Source organism: Coprinopsis cinerea (genome assembly GCF_000182895.1).
Source record: "Coprinopsis cinerea okayama7#130 chromosome 7 map unlocalized cont3.7, whole genome shotgun sequence".
Taxonomy (NCBI): domain Eukaryota; kingdom Fungi; phylum Basidiomycota; class Agaricomycetes; order Agaricales; family Psathyrellaceae; genus Coprinopsis; species Coprinopsis cinerea.
In genome coordinates this window covers 1,945,963-1,964,377 of record NW_003307538.1, presented here as the reverse complement: position 1 = coordinate 1,964,377, position 18,415 = coordinate 1,945,963, and the positions used below count along the sequence as shown (strand labels likewise).

The 18,415-nt window shown below is 51.8% G+C and overlaps 6 protein-coding genes across 6 annotated transcripts; 3 read left to right on the top strand and 3 right to left on the bottom strand.

The window, feature by feature from the left end:
* The first annotated feature begins 1,134 nt into the window (after window positions 1-1,134).
* On the top strand, window positions 1,135-2,045 carry CC1G_11571 (hypothetical protein). Its single transcript, XM_001831522.2, has 4 exons — window positions 1,135-1,176; window positions 1,241-1,322; window positions 1,388-1,488; window positions 1,545-2,045. Exons 1-4 carry the CDS (start codon window positions 1,174-1,176, stop codon window positions 1,722-1,724), a joined length of 366 nt encoding a protein of 121 aa, XP_001831574.1. The 5' UTR covers window positions 1,135-1,173; the 3' UTR covers window positions 1,725-2,045.
* An 890-nt stretch (window positions 2,046-2,935) lies between these two features.
* On the bottom strand, window positions 2,936-6,530 carry CC1G_11570 (hypothetical protein; the record flags this gene model as incomplete). Its single annotated transcript, XM_001831521.2, has 13 exons — window positions 2,936-4,111; window positions 4,170-4,205; window positions 4,266-4,282; window positions 4,343-4,451; window positions 4,503-4,655; window positions 4,718-4,788; window positions 4,849-4,902; window positions 5,105-5,365; window positions 5,423-5,749; window positions 5,814-6,211; window positions 6,263-6,278; window positions 6,334-6,379; window positions 6,432-6,530. The coding sequence occupies 13 exons, from the start codon at window positions 6,528-6,530 to the stop codon at window positions 2,936-2,938; spliced, it is 2,763 nt and encodes a 920-aa protein (XP_001831573.2).
* A 301-nt stretch (window positions 6,531-6,831) lies between these two features.
* On the bottom strand, window positions 6,832-7,656 carry CC1G_11569 (60S acidic ribosomal protein P2; the record flags this gene model as incomplete). The annotated part of the gene is made up of 6 exons (XM_001831520.2): window positions 6,832-6,943; window positions 6,993-7,097; window positions 7,148-7,180; window positions 7,231-7,389; window positions 7,444-7,458; window positions 7,558-7,656. 6 exons carry the CDS (start codon window positions 7,654-7,656, stop codon window positions 6,902-6,904), a joined length of 453 nt encoding a protein of 150 aa, XP_001831572.2. The 3' UTR covers window positions 6,832-6,901.
* A 176-nt stretch (window positions 7,657-7,832) lies between these two features.
* Window positions 7,833-8,597, top strand: CC1G_11568 (40S ribosomal protein S15; the record flags this gene model as incomplete). Its single annotated transcript, XM_001831519.2, has 6 exons — window positions 7,833-7,862; window positions 7,911-8,024; window positions 8,081-8,089; window positions 8,148-8,438; window positions 8,503-8,518; window positions 8,572-8,597. The coding sequence occupies 6 exons, from the start codon at window positions 7,833-7,835 to the stop codon at window positions 8,595-8,597; spliced, it is 486 nt and encodes a 161-aa protein (XP_001831571.2).
* Window positions 8,598-12,291: 3,694 nt separating this feature from the next.
* On the bottom strand, window positions 12,292-12,976 carry CC1G_11566 (hypothetical protein; the record flags this gene model as incomplete). The annotated part of the gene is made up of 5 exons (XM_001831517.1): window positions 12,292-12,384; window positions 12,444-12,553; window positions 12,619-12,629; window positions 12,686-12,846; window positions 12,896-12,976. 5 exons carry the CDS (start codon window positions 12,974-12,976, stop codon window positions 12,292-12,294), a joined length of 456 nt encoding a protein of 151 aa, XP_001831569.1.
* A 614-nt stretch (window positions 12,977-13,590) lies between these two features.
* CC1G_11565 (cleavage/polyadenylation specificity factor) lies at window positions 13,591-18,217 on the top strand (the record flags this gene model as incomplete). Its single annotated transcript, XM_001831516.2, has 14 exons — window positions 13,591-13,852; window positions 13,950-14,025; window positions 14,078-14,194; window positions 14,491-14,676; window positions 14,728-15,331; window positions 15,387-15,829; window positions 15,888-15,963; window positions 16,020-16,177; window positions 16,232-16,341; window positions 16,399-16,834; window positions 16,902-17,181; window positions 17,266-17,500; window positions 17,564-17,673; window positions 17,903-18,217. 14 exons carry the CDS (start codon window positions 13,591-13,593, stop codon window positions 18,215-18,217), a joined length of 3,408 nt encoding a protein of 1,135 aa, XP_001831568.2.
* Between the last annotated feature and the right edge of the window lie 198 nt (window positions 18,218-18,415).

Here is an 18,415-nt window from a genome sequence, read left to right as displayed (position 1 = left end):
GTCGAATACCGTCATGCCGAAAGTTATGAGGCACCGTGACAGCCAGTGTCAAACGAAAATGCTGTTGAGACCACGGGAGAAGAAAGAGCGAAGAACGAACGCGTGCTGTAGTCTGTCGGACGGCCGTCCGTCCAAGTGGATACCGGTGTGGATAGTGTCCCATAGCGTTATGGATCCGAGAGGGAGAGCGACGAGACGAATGGTCGATTGTGATGCTATCCATTGGCAGACGATCCAAGAAGTAAGGTGTGGTGGCAAATGATATCAACCCCTTTCTATTCACAAGCACGCGGTTGGACGATCCATCTGAGAACAAGGATGATCGACCAGGATCTCATCGGAAGACCCTTCAAGGTAGCTCGTAGTCAATCACCGGGTTTTGTAAAGAGCTAAGAAAGTCGAGCCTATCATCGCGTGAGTTTTGGTAACGGTTCATTAAGCCTGTGAGGTGATGACGGCCTGCCATGACCTACCCTAGGTAAACACGATATACAAGAAGAGAGACAGGATAGTGTACCATGCCGAATCCTATCGCGCGAGTTTGATTTCCCAGTTTTGAGGAAGTGCCGGAAGGTTTCGAGGGGGGAGCCAGTGGATTGGTTGGGTAGTCATCCTCCGCCGAAAGCAAGGGCGAAAAGGCCGTCCTGTGTTAAGGGGATAGAACGACGGAGAGGTATGTAAGAGTTCTCTGTGCGCTCTCAAAGTATGAGTTCATCCACCGTGTTTGGCTTCGCACAATAGGGGTTCCATTACGCATTCTGAGAAAAAGAGACAGGGTTGCACAGCTGCCGGTTCAGCCTCAAGGTCGAATTCCAGTCGTATAGAGGCGTGAAGGAAAGACAGCAGCTGATTTCGTAGAGTTGTGGGAGAGTTCGAGTTGGGGCTACAGAAATGGGATTTCCAAACAACGAGAGATGATGAAGAAAAGCCGTAAGGGTGTCGAGTAATCCACTCGAGCTTAGGGGTCGATGTCATAGAGATAAGCCCAGCAAAAGACCTCCCAAGAAGGTGAATCAAAGAGACTGTACCAGCGCTGGAAAAGCAGAACGACAGAGACGGACAAAAGCAAAGACTTGGCGCTGGCTCGCGACTGTTCCGATGGTGGGTTGTCGCGGAGTTTGAACCCGCTCGTCATCTCCCCTCTCCGACGTACCACCACCACCGTTCCCTCAAATGGTGTGTAAATCCACAATGTTCTCACATAAATTAGACAGCTAACGGAATAATTGGCCTTTGATAGTCAGCACAGCAATCTCAAGGCATTCAAACCCTCCTCGAGGCTGAGAAGGAGGCAGCCAAGATCGTCCAACAGGCTCGCCAATGTATGTAGTGGGTCCCTGGCCTGGCATCGGTGGGACATGTACCGGAAACTGACGATTAATTCCAGATCGAGTACAGAGGTTGAAGGATGCCCGGGCGGAAGCTTCCAGAGAGATAGAGGAATACAAGAAAGCGAAGGAGGCTGAGTTCAGAGCGTTCGAATCGTCGGTGCGTATCTGTGTCTATCTATCCTTCTGTCGTCGACTTACTTCCAATCCAATTAGCACGCAGGAACAACCTCCGTCGCCCAATCCACCGTAGACCGCGAAACAGAAGAGAAGCTCGCAGTGATCAACGAGTCCTACGACCGCAACAAGGACGCCGTCGTCACCAAACTCCTGGATCGAGTCGTGCTGGTGCACAACGAGTTGCATAGGAACCTTAAGAAGCCTGGCTCAGCGTGAAGAGGACTAATTACATACGACGGGGCGTTTCGGCGCAGCAAGCTGCGTTAAGCGCCCTCTGTTGTCTCCCGAACCCTCTCTCCCCATCCGGCATACATACCAGCCATGATCCATCCACTTTCCATTTATCGCATTCTACGAGATTACATACCAACATCCCAAGGACTCCCAATAAACAGCAGTATCTCTCAACTATATACAACAGAGCCCGTATCGCATTTGCAGATGCATTGTAGGCAAGAGATCCCAAGGACAGGCACCACATTTCTATTGCTCTACGCCATGTCATGTTCTTCTACAATCCAGACCTATTTCTGAATCTAACGGGTGACGTCTACATTTCGGGAGACAGATACTCGCATAACTAAAGCTATCCCGCCAATTTAACAGACAACAAAAAAACGAATATAAGAGAGAAGAGTGCTGGTGCTGAACTACTTACTTGACGAGTAGGAACAAGTACACAAGGGATTATACTGCTATGGTATAAGTACATCAATCGTACTGGTACATCGGCCCTTTTCGAGAACGTAGCAGCGTCATTGGAATAGGGAAGGAGCGGCATATGATAGTCTAGAGCAGACACGGGCCATTGGGGATTTCAACGAGTGGATCGGGTGTTGCAACTTGAGGGGGGTATACAAGGTGCGCATCTGAACAATGAGCGTGTGGCGTGGGCGTCGCCGGCGGTGAACGAAGGGTCGGATAATCGTGAAAGAAAGCGAGGAGAGAAAATCGGGCAGGATAAGATAAAGTAAGTTATGATATGACAGGGATGAGGCAAGCAAGGCGAGGGTGGTATTATTACGACTTTGGGTTGGTTCATAGTTCGAAAGATGGACATAAAAAAAGGGAAAGAGTTGCAAGATAAGTAACAAATGATGTACAGATGTGTCAAGAAATGAAAAAAGAGAAACGAGGGAGGGAGACGTCGCAACTTGAATCGTCGTCGTGGGGGCATCGTCGTAAGTACGTGCGTTCGTTGGGATGGTTGGGCGACTGGGGGAGGGAGGTAGAGGGCTAAATGTACAAGCAAAAGCATGGGACGAGGGAGGGAGGGGGTAGCACTCATCAAGGGCAGCTGCAAGAGAGGAAGGGCATGAGGGGGAGGGTAGCAAAATGGGGGTAGAACACCTGTCCGAGTAGAAAGGGTGGAGAGGGTATGAGAAATAAAAACAACAACTCGGACGAGGACAAAAAGTCACTCCACACTACCGAGATTCATTCGCCAGCCACTTCATCCCAACCGGCATCCCAAGCGGCGGAACCACCGGCGCGCCCGTCGCCGCCCCCGCCCCCACTGCGGTTCCCATCCCCACCCCCATCCCCGTCCTTTCATCACCGCTGTGATAGAGTGGTGGGAGAGAAGAGGAAGAAGTAGACGATAAAGTCGACAAAGACGAAGGGGGTGGTGATCTCCGAGGAGAAGAACGTCGAGGTGGCGGGTTCGGTCCGACATGGGGCTGTCGTTCGCGATGCGCGTCCCTGTCCCTGTCTCTCAGACTATCGCCACCTCCTCCTCCCATCCTAGACCCATTATTCCAATCAAGCAACCCACTCGCTTTGAGTGACGGTAACGATTGCGGCTGGGAATTCTCTCCACTGCCTACTTGGATCCCGCTTCCAAGACTACCAAGCGTCCCGTTGACACCGTGGTTTCTCGATGAAAGTGAACCTGAACCAGGACCCGAGGTAGACGATGACGAAAGGGTGTCCAATACGGGTGACCGCTTCGAATGTTGCATCCCCACACCGTTTAGTCCGTGTTCTCTGTCGCCAGAACCAGAGGATGATGACGAAGAGGAAGGGGGGTTAGGACCTGAATGAGACTGAGAACTTGACGCCTCGTGTCCGCGAAGTCCGTCCCGGTTTCCATCTTGCTCAGATTTGATCGAGGAGCTTCCACTTGCACCACTCGCGGCACTGCTCGCTGCCGCTGTACTACTCGTCGACCCTGACATCGGCTCACTGAGCGTATGTGGAGGGGGAAGCCTCGTGATAGCCTGAGAGTGCCCGTTGCCGTCACTGTGATTGTGGCTCTTGCCCCCTCCTCCTCCATTCTTCTCATCATCCACGTACCGACCGTGCAGATAAGAATGAGATGTACCAGGCGAAGTGTTCGGCGAAGTTCGATGTCCATGTCCATGGTTGCCGTTACCATTGTTCGAGCCTTCCCCGTGTTGTTGAATGGGAGGCAGGCGTGTCGAGTGGTTCAAACTCAGATTCGACAGTCCTGTACTCCCATTCCCAGGATGTCGAGCGTCGGATAACCGATGTGTTGGACGTGATTGCTGTTGTTGCTGCTGCTGCATCGAAGAAGAAGATTGTCCTGGGGCCGAATAAGGATGACGTTGAGGAGGCGACGGGTGCGGGTCTCCAGTCCTGCACTAGCTCGTCCATTCTCGTCCCAAAGAACTCTTCATAATCGGAACACCAGGCGCGAACCTGCGGATCGTCCCTCTTGCAGTACTTGATTAGCGACTAAATCAAGATTGATTAGGTTAGTTGACTTGGATGATGGAGGGAAGAAAAGACGTTTACCCAGAGTGCAGCACCCACTGTCGAAGAGGGTAGCATACGTCAGTCGGATGGGACGAGGTCGAGGAAAAAGGACGTACAGAGAAGACTGTTCTTCGCTCGATCGCCTATCATGCGGAGGATGGAGTCAATCATGTTCAGAGCCCACAGAGGTTCCACTATCGCATCGCGAGTGTTCCGCTGTCTCCCCTGCAAGACGATCAGACGGACATTCCTCGGGCTGTGAAACAAAGCACTGACGCAGCTGAGAGCAAGCGCACAAGACGCATGGTAAACGTGAAGCAAACACCAACACCACGCGCCAGTGTTGGAGCTGGTTTCAAACATCGATTTCTGCACTTGCAGGCTCTGTTCGGAGAATCGGAGATGGTCTGGAAGCGTCCGAGCCCAGTTCTATAGGTAGTTGATGAGCGAAACGATCGCGGATGCGGACAGGGGCCGTTGCTTCATCATACCTCCATGATTTGCTCCGTCTCGTACAAGCGTTTGTTGGTGTTCGCCAGACTCTCGGGATCTTGATATGGTACTGCGAGCCAGATGGGCGTTTAGGACCGATTGAAAGAGGACAAAGAGAACGCCAACTGACCATTAAAGTCGTCGAGGATGGACTCCACTTGGGCATAGATGGTGATGATGCGAACTAGATGACCGAATTCAGAGGCGTTCTGCGTTCTTACCGCCGGAAGGTAAAGATATTCTAAAGCGACAGATTGACAAGTTAAAAGGCCGTTTTTACGCAACAAGAGAAGAAAGCAAAAACGTGATTGTGGAAATAGAAGACGAGATGCGCGAAGGCGCCAAATCCCTGGAAAAGGAGGGGCTGTAATTGTAGGACGACTTACCTGGGAGCGTGGAATGGACCCCTAACTCGAAACTTGTTTCATCAACGGGTAGCCTGAGGCGCAGTTCGACTTGGGTAAAAGTAGTGGGCTTTTTGAAGTAGATGGAAGCCTTGAGATCGAGGAGATGGATATACCAAAAGATGCGGCGGATTGCTTCGCGCTCTAATGAAGCGCTGATAAATTCGGGAGAGGGTACTGGGGTCAAAGTAGGATGCTCCGGGCTGTGAACTCCGAGGGCTTCAACGATTCGCAAAGCCAGATCTACTTTGTTTCGTCAGTGGAGTCCCAATATAGTTAACGGAAAGGAAAGAACAGTACCATGATAACGAGAAGTCCAACAAGCGTTCTTTTCCTTGGTTACGATGTCGTGCATCTGAAGGAGGCAGAGGGCCTGAGCGGTGGCAAGGTTTGGTTCGCATTTGAGGCGACCTGCGCCATCGAACATGAGGGAGAGTGCTTCTTGAGCAAAGGGTCTTCCTGCAAAGCGTGTTGGATTTGTCCGTATGCGGGGTTGCTTCGACAATGGAGCCGCGAGAGCGCAGACAGCGTGGAGGAGATACTTTGGGACCCTATTGTGACTGAGATTTGAGGAAAAAGTTGGTTTGTGGATGATTGCTCTGGCGGGGTGACAATGTGCGAAAAAGACTGTTGAACAAGGCAAAAGGGTTACGAAAAAAGAGGGGGAGAGACGAAAAGAGAGTAGACACACGATTTGTGAGTTCTCGCATGAGGCCAGGGTCGAGTTCTACTGCGCGTGGACGGTCGAGGGAGGTGGTAACTGGACCATCAATAACGAGATCGTCCGGGGAGATGGCGATTCCACGGTCGTTTCTGAAGCGTTTTCTTGGATTTCTGCGATCGTCATCGGTAGGATCACTCGAGGAGGCTGCTGAGGGTTGGGACGGCGGTGGGAGGAGTCTGTGGTTTTGGGTGAAACGGGCATGGTCTGACGGGGGCAGCTGGAGGGGAGGATGGGCAAACGGGAGTGACCGGCTGTCTATTGGCGGGGGGCCGAGCAGACTTGCCCGTGTGGGGTCGAAGCGATGCGGAGCAGGGACGGGGCGGCCGGATGCATCGGTGTACGTGCACTGTTTCGATGCAAAGTAGCTGCACCTGCCTCAGACGATGTGTCCGTCGTCGCGTTTGAACAAAACTCACCAATTGCTGCACGGGGCTGGTTGCTGTCCGTCAGAAACACTCCAAAATACAGAAAAAGAGAAGATACCGACCTGTTCCATCACAGCGTCGCTTGCTCTTGTGGCAGGCGTCGCAGGCCTGGGAGAGGCGGTGAGTGTGTTGTTGGACAGCGCAGGGAGGGCATTTATACCTTTGCCAGACGTTTTCGCTTTGCCCCGCGCATAAGGGGGACTGGCTGTTGGGTGTCGTTGACTGTGTTGTGAGATGGATTATAAGGAAAGTTGTGCATAGAGGTGGTGGTAATAGTCCAACAGAAGCCCAAGCTCGGCCGGAATGCCGTCCTCTGTCCTTATCGGTCCGCCGGCATTTAGCCTCTCCAGCCAAGCCCCGACATCCCGCGGCATTCTCACCCACAACTCTACCCTGCCACACTCACTCTCATCTCTCCTCACCATCCCGCTCTCCGACATCCCGCCCAGGTGACGCACCGACACCGCCACTCTTCACCGCCGGGATCCTGTTTCAAGGCACACACTTTCCCGGAAGCATTCAAACACATACACTTGCCATTCCCGTAAATCAGCCGCGCCTCGATCTGCATCCTGCAATTTTCGTTGATAATGTACACTACACATTCGTATTCTAGCATAATCATCATGTTTAATCGAAGAGACCAAAGCCCATGTCGTCGTCTGACTCTTCCTGTACATATCGTTAGATATGAATTCAAGACAATGACCGAGACACAAACCTTCTCCTCCTCCTTCTTCTCCTCCTTCTTCTCCTCGGCAGCAGCATCGCCAGCACCGCCAGCAGCAGCAGCGGGGGCAGCACCACCAGCACCACCAGAGGGGACCTGCACCATACTAAGTCATGTATATCTCCAAAGATTACAAGTCCACATACAGAAGCAAGCTTGCTGGTACCCTCAGCAATCAACTGGATCTCAAGTCAGAAAATGCCATGACTTTTCCAAGATCAAAACACACCTCGTTGATGTCCTTGCCCTGGAGCTCCGAGAGGAGCTTCTCCAATCGCTCATCATCAGACTCAATACCGACGGTGCCCAAGAGCTTCTTGATATCGTCGGCAGAGGGGCTGGCGTTTCCACCAGTCACAAGGAGGAGGTAGGCAGCAATGTAACGCATCTATCCCCTCCGATGAATACAACAACAAGCGCCCTTGAATCACAATCCACGCACTTTGAAAAAGTTGAGCTAGAAACGGTGTAGGTTTTTAAGGCGATAGCCACAAATCACTGCACGACCGTCTATGAGTTCCACCAACGCATGTTCAGAGCGATCCACCATGCTCACCGTTTTAATCCCCAAGGGAAGACCTGTGGATTCTATCTTTGAAGATATGAGCTTTGACACCTTGCTCATCGTCGAGATGTCCTCTCTGCGCCGAGCCATAACTGTACAGTAGCACGTGATCCAGTTCCAGCCACACCTTCCTTTTTCGTATTGGAATTGGAACTCCGCTCCGACCTGTCCACGAAGGTCTCGTTTTGTCGGCTGCGCCCTGCCCCCTCAACGGTAAGAAATCAAAAGACAGCAAAAACTCCTCATCGCCGTCGCCAGCAACAACCATGGTACGAATCCTTGCCGTCCTCATGCTCGTCCACCAAAAGTCAACTTTGAATCGCTGATGGGATGATATTTGATAGTCTGAAGTCACTGACCCCAATCTCGCTGCTGAGCTCAAGAAGAAGAGGACTTTCCGTACCTTCTTTTACCGTGGAATTGCTTTGGACAAGTTGCTCGACTTGAGTAATGAGGAGGTGTGTTTGACCCAAAGGTTCTGATTATACCCCGGCTAATTGATTTTGTTATCTAGTTCGTCGAGGTACATATCTTTGTGTTCCAATCCTAGACCCCCGCAAATTTCTCATCGCAACAAACAGCTCGTCCACGCCCGTGCTCGCCGCCGCTTCCAGCGCGGTCTCAAACGCCGCCCCATGGGCCTCATCAAAAAGCTCCGCAAAGCCAAAAAGGAGGCCCTCCCCAACGAAAAGCCCGCTGTCGTCAAGACCCACCTCCGTGACATGATCATCGTCCCCGAGATGATTGGCAGCGTTGTTGGTATTTACAACGGAAAGGTGTTCAACTCGGTGGAAATCAAGCCGGAGATGGTGGGCCACTACTTGGCGGAGTTCTCGTGCACGTACAGGCCTGTTAAGCACGGTCGACCTGGTGTGAGTCTTTCCTTTTTGGCTTGGGGTGGTTGGAGGGATGCTGATGGACTGCGATGGCGATTAGATTGGTGCTACCAACTGTAAGTTTCAACCGGATTGTGTGCAAGACGCTTTTCGCTCAATGGATATGCAGCTTCTCGATTCATTCCTCTCAAGTAAAGGCAACAAATCGCAGACGTGTACCTCGGAGGGCATTATACTGTTGTTTTTATCTCATCTGTACCACACCACACGCACTTGCACTTTTTTTTCTCTTTTTGACGGCTTGCGGCCCAGCAGGTATACGAGCTATGACCTATGCGATTATGCTTTTTATGAGATACCAGTCCTGCGATGTGGAGCGTCTGGAGGTTGTGGATAGGGAGGATGGAGTCGCTGAGGGGAGGGGGTCCGTGCGCACGGGGCCTTCCAACTCTGGAGATGCTCGTCACCGTCACATCTGCACGCCCCTGTGTCGCTCCCAACCTCGGGTTCGACGGAGACGGGGATAAGTTGTTGTTGGTGACGATTAGAGGGCCAAGCGCGCGAAGATCTGTCGAGTCGATTGTCTGCGTCATCTGCACGTTGCGCCTTTGCAAATAGCTGAGATCCGACGTCCCGCCCTTCTTTGAATCACATTGTTTGATCGGCGTTCTCAGCACGCAAGTAGAGATATGTATCGGTGACGACGAGAGGGATGTGAAGTGCAAAGTAAGGTGAACACTTAGTATGAGTGGGACACGAGATGGACTGTGGTCTTTGTGGGCCTGAGATAAGTGAGACGGACTTTTGCGTCAGAATACTCCTTCCCATTATGACATCTATGCTTTGTCCATTTCATCGATGATAGGGAGTACTTTGGTGACGATGTGTGTATAGAGACGGTGTCCACCACAGGACTTTGTCACAGAAGATTTGACCATCGGTTTGGACCCGGGTCAGTCTCAATGTTACATCCAGATACCTCTACCTCCATGTACTCTCCCTAACCGGACGAGATGGGTTCACGACGAGCGTTGGCCACCACCGGGCGTTCACCATGAACATGATCCACTGGGAGGTGCATAGGAACCGCAATGGGGAAAATCCGACTCGGAGGATGAGATCGAGAGCATATCGTGCGGCGCGCCAAGTTCGACTTTGCATTTGGGTGTGATTATGGGAGGGTGTGAGTGTTCTGGAATATTGAGCTGGAGGATTGGGGGACTAGGATGGGACGATATGGTTTCTTTCTTCTGTGAAGTCTTGTGGCGCAGAAATTGGTTGTCAGCGCCGCCACGATGCCCAGGAAAATCCTTCTCCTGTCATAGCCATGCTACTTAGTACGTCCTCAAGGCCAGGTGTAAGAGTGGAGTACTTAGGTCAGTGTTTCCAACGACAGCGAGTACACAACAGAACTGGCTCAGAGTTGAACTCGTGGATTCTGATAGGCGGCCAAACAAGTCGCCGGGGACAGCTATTTCTGGGCCAAAGGGTGGGCAGAGATAAGCGGAGTACTTAACTAGCTGGCTGGGTGACGTTCGCTGGTATACCGAGAGGAGGAAGCCAAGGTTCTGGACTTGCACGGTACGGCGCTTTGGGAGAAGTGAGAGGTGGGTATCTAAGTGCTCGATGAGCGCCTAGCCTGGCATGTCCGAAGGAGAGATCTACGTTATGTTTCCAGAAATCCGTACTTACACGTGTGAGTTGCACGAGTGGGTCGGGGTCGACATAGGTCCGGGGGGCTACAGTCTGAGTCGATGTGAGAGCATGGCCCGAATCGTGACCCGACGGACACTCCAGGTTGGTTTCTTTCAAGCTGAAAGTTTTGAGCTGCACGTTCCGATGATGATGTTTATATCCCCAAGCTTAATAGGACATGTCTGAGCAGGCGATCCATGGCGTCCTTGGCGAGGTCTCTCTTTGGCTTGCAACATCGCCAGTCGCGCACTCTGAGTCGAGCGCTGAAGGATGTTCTACGGTGACCTTCGTGGAACTATGTACTACCGCCTTCTCATAGTTCCACCAGCGATGTTGATGTGTAAGGATTCCATGCGCCTCGAGAAGGCCGGATGAGATGACTGCGTTCAGGGAGAGTTGACGGATGGTGGTGGTTCGAGGGCAAGAGAGCGTGGCTGCCGGTCCGGGTGGCCTCATTGAACGACATTTTGGACGATTTGGTGTGATGCTACGGATCACGGAGTGTGCACGTAAAGTTTGCAGGGTCTTTTGTGTCATCGCCTCTGGCATGGCACATGCAGAGACCTGTATCTTAAAGACCTTTCGGTATGTGGTTTCGTCCAAAGGCTGCCTCGTTCGTCGTCATAAAACTAGACTTGAGAGAGGAGAGTTATTCCGAAGCGCAGCCCATTGGTCATACCGACTCTCTGACTGTCATGAAAGAGTGAAAGGCAAGACGACAGGTGCGAACGGGTGCCAGGCCCGGGCCAAGCCTCTAATAGCGTGGGAATGTGTCCCTATTTGAATCAGGACTGGGGTGCGGAACCGGTGCAGGTAAGTAGGCGCCCGCTATGCATCCGTGGCCTTGTTCGGAATAGTGTCTATTCAGTTTGGCGCTTAGTAGTAGTAGTGCCTTGCGTATGCCCCGGATCCTGAGCACATAGCCGGTTGTTTCCCGAGGACAGAGGACATCCCTATCTGACTTCTTTGGGATTGATTCCTACCTCCCTTCGGTATTGAATATTAGGCCCTAACATTGACGGATTGGTTCAAATTGTAAGGAACATCCCGCCGATGGTACTGGTTTGGCTGATTCTAGAAGTACATTGTTTGATGCGAGCCTCCTTACCCCCGCAATTGCCTCTCGTGACCCACGGGACAACCTGCAGCGGCGAGGAGTTCAAAAGTTCATCTCGATACTACAGAACGATCGTAATCAGCTTCGGATCGTGGAGTGGGGTTGTCGATTGCCCATATGCTCTAGGCACGCATTTCGCCGAGTCGTTATTTAATAAACTAGCTCCACCTCCCTGTTCTTCTCCGCTAATATCGATTTTGGAATGAGCGGGGGAAACGGTGTGGTGAGCCTCGAGGATAGAGAAGGGCGGGTGATTGTGCAATGTTAACAGTGATGTCCAGTTCCCCGTTCATTGTTTTCCTGTCTCTGGTTATTATCTTTTATCTGTGATCTTCGCTGAGATAGGCCTTTGTCCCCGCAGGTGAGGTCTATCACCTGTCACATAGCAGTGCAACGGGGATCTACAAATAATGATTTGTACCATAGACGTCAGAAAGTGGGTCCAGCCTGGTGCCACGAGGGGTGGGACAGGATCCTGGACCGGGCAAAGATGGAGGCTGGAAGACGCAAGGTCGCGCGATATTTTGGAGGTAAGAAGGAACCAACGTTCGCGATCGGTTTTGCACCACGAGACAGGGCCAAGAGCAAGACCGGGACCGTTATCCTAGCCGGAATCACTGGATGTGGACACCTATGTACTCGTTATAAATGCAATTCAATAGGCGCCCTGGATTTTCCCGATATTAGGGCTTGGGGAGCCGATATAAAGGGCCAAAACAAATGACTCGAGGGCTTCGCCTGCCCGCCACACCCGCCACAGGGTGCTGATAGGCTGGTAGTGTGTCATGTGGTGCTTGTGTATCAACGGCGACCTCGTCCAAGACGTAGCGCGAAAACGGATGAGTGATATAAATATGTATTGTTACAAATGTGAAGGCCGACAACGCTGATGTGGAGGTGGATCCAGATGAAAGAGGAAGTGCAATGCAGGGCAGTGGGCTTTGAAAATAGATAAATTTGACCCGGAATTTGACTGAAAAGAAAGGAGAGGCCCAGAACAAGTATCACATCACAGAGAAACCCCATTATATACCGAGTCGAGTGTGGCACGAGTGTAGCTTCCGTCAGAAGATGTAATCACGCCGACGGAGGTGGACCTCCTTGAGCGATCCATCGAGGCAACACGTTGGAGATATTTCCAGAGATAACGAGGCCCTTGCACTTCGGCGACTAAATAAAGTAGTTAGAGATCCGATGACGATCTAATGGATGGAAACGGGAAGACATACGGTGGTGGATTTGTCGATTGTAGTGATGAAAGCAACCGTTTCTGTTTCCCCTGACGAGAAGTGGTAGACGACGTCGTAGTCCATGATGATTCTGTCTGGGAGGACATTGACTGTGGAAGAAGAGAATCAGTTCGTGGGTACTTGTTGAGTGACCGGACTGCGGGTTTTAGCTTACTGGAGTGAATCCTATGAAGCGGAGGTTAGTTTTTTTTTTGAGGTGAAACGGCGATGAAACGGCGTACACATGCTCATGTCGATCCACAGCAGTTGAGAGCCATCCGAGCCACGCGTCTTTCTGCTCTTGGGTAGCGATCTGAGGAAGAGTGGAAAACTGGATGGTAGCATCGTCTTCGATAAAGTTCTTGAGGCGAGAGATGTCCTTGGCTTCACAGGAGTTGTAGGTCTAAGTACTAGAGGGTTAGGAATGCTCGGAGGAGTGAGCAATGGCCTACGTCGAGGATCCATTGTTTCCCCGCTTCGTATTCCTCGGGGGAGACGGAGAGAGGAGGTTGCTGCAAAGCTTCGAGTTGCATGATGAGGTTGGCTGGGGGAGTTCTGACCTTGCAACCTCGAATTTGAGGCTGCTTTTAAACGTCGAAAACCACAGCGCAAGGAAATAAGCGGAACGAGGCGCGTGACATATCGGTGACTGCGCCTGTAGATCAAGTTTCGAAGGAGGACGAGCGGCGTCGCGATCGGGGTGCAAACTAAAATGAAATAAGAGCCAGTGATAGGCAATGCGGGCCCAGTATTTCTCATCCGAAGGTCATTGTCGGAGTTGGAGAAGGTAGGTTCGTGTTTTGGGAGATGACAAACAAGGCAATTGCGAGCCAGAAACGCAAAAGAGAGAGAGCCCAGGTGTTTTGGTTACCGAATTAGGGGTAAGGGAACCAAAATAGAACTGTTGTTGTCGCATCCAGAAACATACGCCACTCGGAAAGAGATGAAAAGAAGCAAAGGTTTGTCGGAAAGCAAGGTACGCGCTCGGTGGCGTCAAATTCGAGGGTACAAAGTCCCCGTGAGAAATGATTTGTCAGCGAGGATTGGCGGGGACGGCCCAAGCTAGTGAACCGCGACGACGACGACGACAAATTGTGTTGGACCCGGCGAGCGTTGTTGTCGCTGGTCGGCGTTGCAGAGGGACGATATGGCTGCCAATCCAGTAAACGCCCTGCAGACCCTGCAGGCTGCCCTTGTAGCCGAGCCAAATACCAAAGAACAAGCAGACATTCTTGCCACTTTACGTGAATCTTTAGAGTCCCATCCGTCTCCAATCCCAACTATCGTCGACACTCTCATTTCCCGCATCGCTGTGAATGCTGGGGACTCTTTGCTCAAGAGATGGATTCTCGACCTCCTTCAGTTTGCAATTGCCCGCTCGACTTTGCCATTGGAGACGCGAACACAGAGTGAGTCTCATATTTGTGTCCTGCCGAGTCCAGGGTTCGACGTATTCCATCCATTTAGTGTCGCTGAAGGCCCTGGATAAGCTGGCGACCCTTCTAGACGACCCAGTCACCGCCATCGTCAAAACAGTCGTCCAATGTATGACCACCGTCTACCCCCTCGTGTTCCGTCATCTGTATGTCTGTCACCGTACACTGTCCGAGCAACTACTGAGCCCAGCCCTCTAGATGCCAAAACCGAAACAACCCCGGAACCTGGAACACACTTTCTACCTGCAAAGCGCGAATAATCGAATGTCTGTGGTCACCAGCAACCAGCGTCGGCGTCAAACTTTCAGCCATGAAGTTCGTGCAGAGGGTATTGTTGGTGCAGACGAGGGGGATTCCGGACCCTAGGGTAGCTTGTCATTCATTTCTTACACGAATACATTTCCCTAAGCCATTTGTATATTCCAACAGCTGCAAAACAAGAACGATCCTAACCTCTCCAATTGCCCGAGTGACCACCCTTTTATTCCCATCGCCAAACTCGAAGCTGAAGGCCAGAAGCTATTGGAAGGTCTCATTACGCTGCTTTATTCAAGCCAGTGAGATATCTATTACTCCTTCACGTTTTACAATACGGTTAACTGGTCCCTCAGAGATACCGACCTCCTCTCTGCCTTGCTCAACTCATGGGCCAATCTTGCAAGGCTTCGTCCGCCAATGGTCCCCATTCTCATCACAACGCTGAAACAATGGACACCGAACGCCCTTGTCAATCTGTCTGCGTCGCAAATCAGGAGCGTAGAAAAGGCCGTCCGAATTCTCTTGGTCCATATTTCCAGGTATGGCGGTACACCCTATGCCACGGTGTCGTCTGACCACCATTTGCACAGACTTCCCGGGAACTCGCAGTATGGGCCTCAGATCAACGAAGCACTCCAGCAACAGGCGGTGCGAATGGAACGCGCCGCTATCGAGGAGAAAAAGCGCAAGGCAGCAGGCCTTCCCGACAACCGAAAGCGCCCGCCTTCCGCCCCTTCCGAACAACCTTCAGAAGCCAAGCGGATAAAGTTGGAAAATGAAGCCCCTCCGCCGAACAATGCTGCCGCCCTTTTGGCCGGTTTCGACTTCACCTCCCTACCTGCCGCCTTAATCACCGAACTCATCGTCGCCAATCTTGACGCGTTCTCAGATGCAGCGCTGACCGCGCTCGTTCACAAATACCGCCAGACACTGGTGGGAGCTGCTCCTGCTGCTGCCCCGCAACCTGCCCCTACACCTGTCCCTCCCGTCGCCAAGCCCACTCCCCCTCCAAATGCGCCCTCAGGCCCAAGGAAAGACCGACGTTCACCACTGCCAGAAGGTACACCAGTACCATCCGGCCAACCTCCTCAGGCTGCTGCCGCAGAGGAGATCAAAGAAGAACCCGTCGACCCACTTCAAATGGCTATCGACGACGAGGAGATCGAGTTTGAACCTGAGAAACTCAACAACGAGGTATGCACCCCATATCCCACAGATCATACTTCATCCTGATCGCCTCATTCCTTAGCTTTCAACTCGCGCTCCAGTTGCCGAATCTCAGCCAAGCGCCATCGAAGCAGACATTGAATCGATCAACCTCCAACTCGTCGATTTCAAACTCCCTCCACCCTCCGACTGGGATGAAGATGACCGGACCAAGATCATCTCAAAGTCGCTCACACGGATATGGGACGGCGCTGACGAACTCAAGTCCTTCGGTGAAGCGATCCCTGTGGATTCCTCGCAAGCTGGGGGCCATTCTGCCACAGAGCTTTGGATGCTGTTGATCGTGCGGATGATCACGAGGGTGGCGAAACCACCGCAGGACCTGTTGGGAGGCGGGGATCAGGATCAGGATGAGAAGATGAAGGAGGGGAATGAAGTTTCAACCCCAGTGGAGGACTTCTATGCTCGGCAGGACCAGCTAAGACAAACGATCTGCGAATATATCATGACCGACTTTCCCTCCAGGTAGGTTCTTTCATGTTCGGTTCGGATCTGGGGAGAGCTAATTAACCTTGTATGAAAGGGTACGTCTTGCGACAACGTGGATGAACGAAGAGTGGTACAACGACCAGATAAGGACGGCAAAGGACCCTAGCTGGGTGTGTTGGTTCCTTCCGGTTGGAACGGAATTCATTTTAACTGTGTCTATTTTCAGAGACCGAACTATGATACGTGGTTAAACCAGATCGTCGCTTCTTACCAGACCATCTTGGATGGGAAGGACAAGACTTTTGCTAGGTTCTTGCTTGACCTGCCTTCTGTACCGGCAGACGTGCTCGACCTGCTTCGGGAGTTGTGCGTGGACAGTACAAGGTATGTAGTTCGTTTTTTAACTTTCATTGATATCGGTGTCTTATGTTTTGATAGCCCGGAACGAATGCAGGTTGGGTATACGACGCTGCGGGGACTGGTCAGTCAACGGCCTTCGCTGCGGATCGAAGCTTTGAACGTGTTACTCGAGTTGACTACACACCCAGGTTAGTCTCCATTTCTCTGGGAGACTTTGCTTTATTGAGAATTGTTCCTTTCTCTAGAACGCAAGACGCGTGCCGCGGCCATCAACACGGTGAAGATGTGGGTTCCCAACACACAACCTATGTTCGGTCTCATTCGAGAGTTTGCTCTCCAAATGCTGAGGAAGCTGCAACAAACCAAGGCTCCGCCGAAGAGTGGCAACGAGGCGCCTAATAGTGAAGGGAAAGATAAGCCTCCTGCGGAGAATGGAAAGGACGGACATGGTCCTGGGCCGACACCTGCAAAGCAAGCTGATGTGCCAATGGAGCAGGATGGTGGCGACAAACCGGCCGATGGGGACATGGAGGATGGACAAGTGACAGTTCCTCCAGAAGATCTGGTTCAAACGCCCTACCTGCCCAACACCGTAGATCTCCCGGCCAACAAACAACAAGTTCTCCAGCACCTTGAATTGCTCTTTGCTCTGTCAGTCAAAGTGCCCGAGTTCTTGGAACAGTAAGTACTCTTTGGTCCCGATGACTTGGGGGACAAATTCTAACGCCTTCCCCGCTCTCTCTGTTAGAATCTTCTTGGCTTTTGGGAAAATGGACATTAGTGTCCAGGAAGCGATTCAAGAGCTAATAACGCAACTCATTCGTTCGCTTGGGCCGAACCACGGAAAGCTACTCACATTACTGAGGACGTGTCCAAAGGGATCGGAGAACCTCGCGCTCCGGGTGCTCAACATTTTCACTGAGCACGGACGGCCGAGTGCTCAGTTGGTTGCCTTGGTCAAGAGCCTGATCAATGAGCGTGACTTGGACGCGCGATTCCTCATTCCCATCATTGCGGAGATGGACAAGGTGAGTTTCGAGTTTTGGATCCTCCTTTCAAATGGGCGGTGGTCAAACTGCGCTGCATCGTGCTGACTGCACGTTTCTATTCAGTCGGATATCATCAAATACTTGCCCCGCATCGTGTCGATTCTCAATGGGAAGCCGGAGCCCAAGAACCTCGTCCGTTCCGTGTTTAGCTCGATCGTCACCACTCCTCCGCAAACATTCGGAAGTGTTACCTCTAATCTCCCTCGTGTGAGACAGAGTGAACTGCTGACCCCGGCCGAACTGATGGTTTTGTTACACGAGTCGGAGAAGGAGATTGGGTTCAAGGCTGCGATGGAAGGTGCGTTTTGCATTTTCTGTGCGATGTTCGGGGAATCAGTTATTAATGTACGTTTCTCGACAGCGATTGGAATCTGCTTCTCCATGGCGGACGTTTACCGCTCCGAGATTTTGGGTGTGGTTATGCAGCAGATTATGGACAACACTGTGATTCCGACATTGTTCATGCGAACGGTGAGGGACATTCATTTGCCATTGTCCTGCAATCGTCGTCTTACTTTTTCCGATTTGCGATAGGTCATTCAAGCTGTCAACAACTACAAGGACTCTTGTCGGATTCGTTTCCACAACGCTCTTATCACGACTGATAACGAAGAAGATATGGACAGACAAGCTTCTTTGGGAAGGATTTATTCATTGTGCAAGGGTGACTGCACCATCAAGTTTCAATACCCTTTTGCAGCTGCCCAAGGATAGGTTGAAGGAGTTGGTGGATAAGCATCCTAGTTTGAAGGCCGGGTTGAGGGACTTTGTGACGAAGAAGGCTGCGAACAAGGCGCGTCAGGCGGGAATTCTGGATATTTTGGACGCGCCGGGTCCTAGTGCTTCTAGTACACCTGCGGCGGGTTCGACGACGTCTGCTGCACCTGTGGCGGATGGTGCAGGGAGTGCAGCGGCGTCTCGTCATTCGACACCTGCCCAACCTGAGCAGACAGGTGCCCCTATTCAGGTTGTTGGATCTGAGAGAACAGACCCACCGGACGTTTCGGAATCGTAGTCGTCGCCTAATATCTCTGTATTCCATTTATTCCGAGTAGCGCAGCTATGTATAGACTAAGTGTGTCACTTTCTGCTAATAAATACATTTGGTACATTTTGGTTCCGAAATTGCGCTAAACGGGGCGATCCAAGTGATCAGACGGGTTTGCCTTGCAATCAATTCCAAGCGGCGGTCACCGTTCTTGCATGACTACGT

Bases quoted from the DNA above. Each gene is read 5' to 3' on its own strand.
- CC1G_11571 (XM_001831522.2), top strand. The intron at 1,323-1,387 runs GTATGTAGTGGG...GATTAATTCCAG, and splicing joins CGTCCAACAGGCTCGCCAAT to ATCGAGTACAGAGGTTGAAG. The intron at 1,489-1,544 runs GTGCGTATCTGT...CAATCCAATTAG, and splicing joins TCAGAGCGTTCGAATCGTCG to CACGCAGGAACAACCTCCGT.